This window comes from Sinocyclocheilus anshuiensis, unplaced genomic scaffold, assembly GCF_001515605.1.
Source record: "Sinocyclocheilus anshuiensis isolate Anshui unplaced genomic scaffold, SAMN03320099.WGS_v1.1 scaffold9589, whole genome shotgun sequence".
Classification (NCBI taxonomy): domain Eukaryota; kingdom Metazoa; phylum Chordata; class Actinopteri; order Cypriniformes; family Cyprinidae; genus Sinocyclocheilus; species Sinocyclocheilus anshuiensis.
In genome coordinates, this window is record NW_015558970.1 from 1 (window position 1) to 2950 (window position 2950).

At 35.5% G+C, this 2950-nt stretch overlaps 1 protein-coding gene across 2 annotated transcripts; it reads left to right on the forward strand.

The window, feature by feature from the left end:
• Positions 1-1175: 1175 nt before the first annotated feature.
• LOC107681550 (protein arginine N-methyltransferase 7-like) lies at positions 1176-2140 on the forward strand. Of its 2 annotated transcripts, XM_016477863.1 has the most exons (4): positions 1176-1390; positions 1519-1654; positions 1750-1833; positions 1919-2140. In XM_016477863.1, exons 1-4 carry the CDS (start codon positions 1281-1283, stop codon positions 1931-1933), a joined length of 345 nt encoding a protein of 114 aa, XP_016333349.1. In that variant the 5' UTR covers positions 1176-1280; the 3' UTR covers positions 1934-2140. The 2 variants fall into 2 exon arrangements, with proteins under 2 accessions (XP_016333349.1, XP_016333348.1); XM_016477862.1 differs by having other exon boundaries at positions 1750-2140.
• The last annotated feature ends 810 nt before the right edge of the window (positions 2141-2950 follow it).

Below are 2950 nucleotides of genomic sequence, written 5' to 3' on the forward strand. Positions count from 1 at the left end.
TACACGGATACATGATCAGTTATTCTTTTCTTAATACTAGTTTGAGCCTGTGGAATAAATACTGCAGCAGCTGTTCTGCCAGAGATAGGGTCTTTAGAACCATCAGTATATATATGTAACCACGATGGATAAGTCTGATCTAAATACTGCTGTGCAATAATGTTCTTAGGGGTTTCTTTCTCATTCTTAATTTTTATTTGTATTTGAAAATCGACTATTGGCACAGGAAACATCCACAGTGGTATACTGGATAATATCACAGTAGGGCTAACATCACAGTCTGCAATACCAACAACTTGTGCTTCCCTTTTAGCAATCCATCCAAAGCTTTTAATATTTTTGTTTCCATGCTCCCAGCATTCTTCAATCACACCCTTTACTGGATGACTCTCTTTATGTCCTAACGCTAATCACTAAAAAGCTGTCACTCACTTCAATTTATCGCAATCTCACGATTCCGTGATATGAAGCTCTCAGAACTGCAAATAATATCTTATTTACATCGTGTCTGTGTGGCGTTTAGCATTCAGTGAATTCTGACTGTGTCACCCTGTATCTATTTATATATTTCTTTATTAATATCTTCATATATTATTATATCTTATATTAATCATTTGCACACACGAGCATTATCCGGCTCCGCTCCTCCCGACCGCAGACGCAGGTTTACAAGCCACTTTTTCCTGCGTTTTTCAGTCAATTTCTTGACTTTTCCCCACTCATGAACAACACATTTTCATACACGATAAAAGCTCCTTGTGGTTTCTCGGTTTGGTCGATTTGAGCATCCATAAACAATGCAAAACACAGGCATTTTGAGTTTTGTTAGTGATTCCTATGGAGAAAAATCACTTCCTGCCCTCCAGCTGCATTTCGCACGTCATCAGTGACGTCATGTGCAAACAACCTATTCAGCTTTTAGATGATGTATAAATCTCAATTTCGAAAAATTTACCCTTATGACTGGTTTTGTGGTCCAGGGTCACATATATATAATTTTTTTTTTTTTTTTTGCAAACAAAGAATGAATGTTATTGTTCTTTCTTGACGTTAGTTTTTTAATAGTTTAATTTTTGAATGCAAAAAAAACAAACAAAAAGGGTCTATTTTTATTAATTCTAATGATTTATACAATGACAATATTAAACAATAATCTAAACATTTTGGGGTGAATGTCTTTGCTAGAGGTCTCTCTAATAGTGACATTGTATGACTAAACTATCTTTGACTTGGCATATTTGATTATTTTTCATCGTGATGTGCAGTGGAGGGATCACTGGATGCAGAGTGTCTACTTCCTTCCTGCAGAGGAGAATGTGTCCGAAGGAGAAGAGCTTCATTTAATCGTCTCCCATGATGACTACAGTCTCTGGTACAGTCTTACGCAGAGGTAAGGTGATTTTGAGCAGTGTTTGTTTAGGCATGATAACCAGTTCTCAGCTTTAACTGAGACAGAACATACACAGTCTCTGAGGAAGACTGTTTTATATATATACAGTTTTTTTTTCTGTTTTATAGTGAACAAAATGATGTCAAAGTGGCAAAGTTTCGACCATGCTGCACCTGTCAGGCCCACCTGGTCTGGACGAGGCCTCGCTTCGGGGAACTGAACGACGAACAGAGGACAGAGAGTTACGTGAACGCATTACGTAGTGTAAGCCAACTAATGATTTACATGTGAGCTTGAAGCGCTGCTTTCTGTTGACTGGAAATGGCTCAAAATTGAGTGTGTTTTCTGTATGCTTGCAGATTCTGAAACCAGACAGTGTATGTTTGTCTGTCAGTGATGGGAGCCTGTTACCTATTTTTGCTCATCTGCTTGGATCTAAAAAGGTGAGTAGGCCTTTTCTTTTTTTTTCTTTTTTTTTGCATGAGTCAGAAGGTTCTCAAATTAGCGAGCTCCTTTCTCCCTACACAGAAAGCTGCCTTCTGAGGCAGCATCCTAAGCTTCATGGGAACTTTTAAGTAAGTTATATGCAACTCTATGCACTAGATGACTTGATTTCAGTTGCGTTTGATGATAGCATGTTGCTAAGCTATTAATGCAATGTTGGGTAAATAATCTGTTTTGAGCTAAACTAAACTATTTTTATTGAGTAAATTATAAGCACCACACAACTTTCAGTTGACTTCAGTAGAGTTTGATGTTAGCATGTTGCTAAGCTAACAATGCAGTGTTGGGTTTTGAATGAAAATAAACTATTTTTAGCAAGTAAATAGTACATTTTAAATAAATTATAAGCAACTTGTGCACTACACTACTTGAAATTGATTTCAATAGAGTTTGATGTTAGCATATTGCTGAACTGATTGTGCAATATTGGGCTGTTGTTCACTGACGAGCTGCGCAAAAAATTGCGTGAATATGAACATGATTTTGCGCAACTCGTCAGTGAACAACGGCTCTGTGTAGATTTACCACTGATTACAGAACCGTCTTTACTGACAAGATGCGCATTAAATATCGCATGCGATTTATCGTGCAGCCCTAGTATAGACCGTGATGCCCTCTATATATGTACTCTAAAGCATTTGTAGAGTTTCAGAGACTCTGCAGAATCTGAATTTATCACAACAACAAATACACTACCATTCAGAAGTTTAGGGTCAGTACGATTTTGTATTTATTTTAGTGCTGTCAAAAGATTAATTGCGATTAATTGCATCCAAACCAAAAAAATGTTTTTGTTTATGTAATATACGTGTGTGTACTGTGTATTTTTATTATGTGTATATATAAATACACACACATACAGTATATATTTTGAAAATATTTACATGTATATATTTATATAATTTATATTATATATATATTTAATATACCAATATAAATATTTTTCTTAAATGCATACATGCATGTGTGTGTATTTATATATACATAATAAATATACACCGTGTACACACGTATATTATGTAAACAAAAACTTTAATTTTGGATGCGATTAATCGT

Bases quoted from the DNA above. Each gene is read 5' to 3' on its own strand.
- LOC107681550 (XM_016477862.1), top strand. From the start codon at position 1,281: ATGCAGAGTGTCTACTTCCTTCCTGCAGAGGAGAATGTGTCCGAAGGA. The intron at 1,391-1,518 runs GTAAGGTGATTT...TCTGTTTTATAG, and splicing joins TGGTACAGTCTTACGCAGAG to TGAACAAAATGATGTCAAAG. The intron at 1,655-1,749 runs GTAAGCCAACTA...GTATGCTTGCAG, and splicing joins ACGTGAACGCATTACGTAGT to ATTCTGAAACCAGACAGTGT.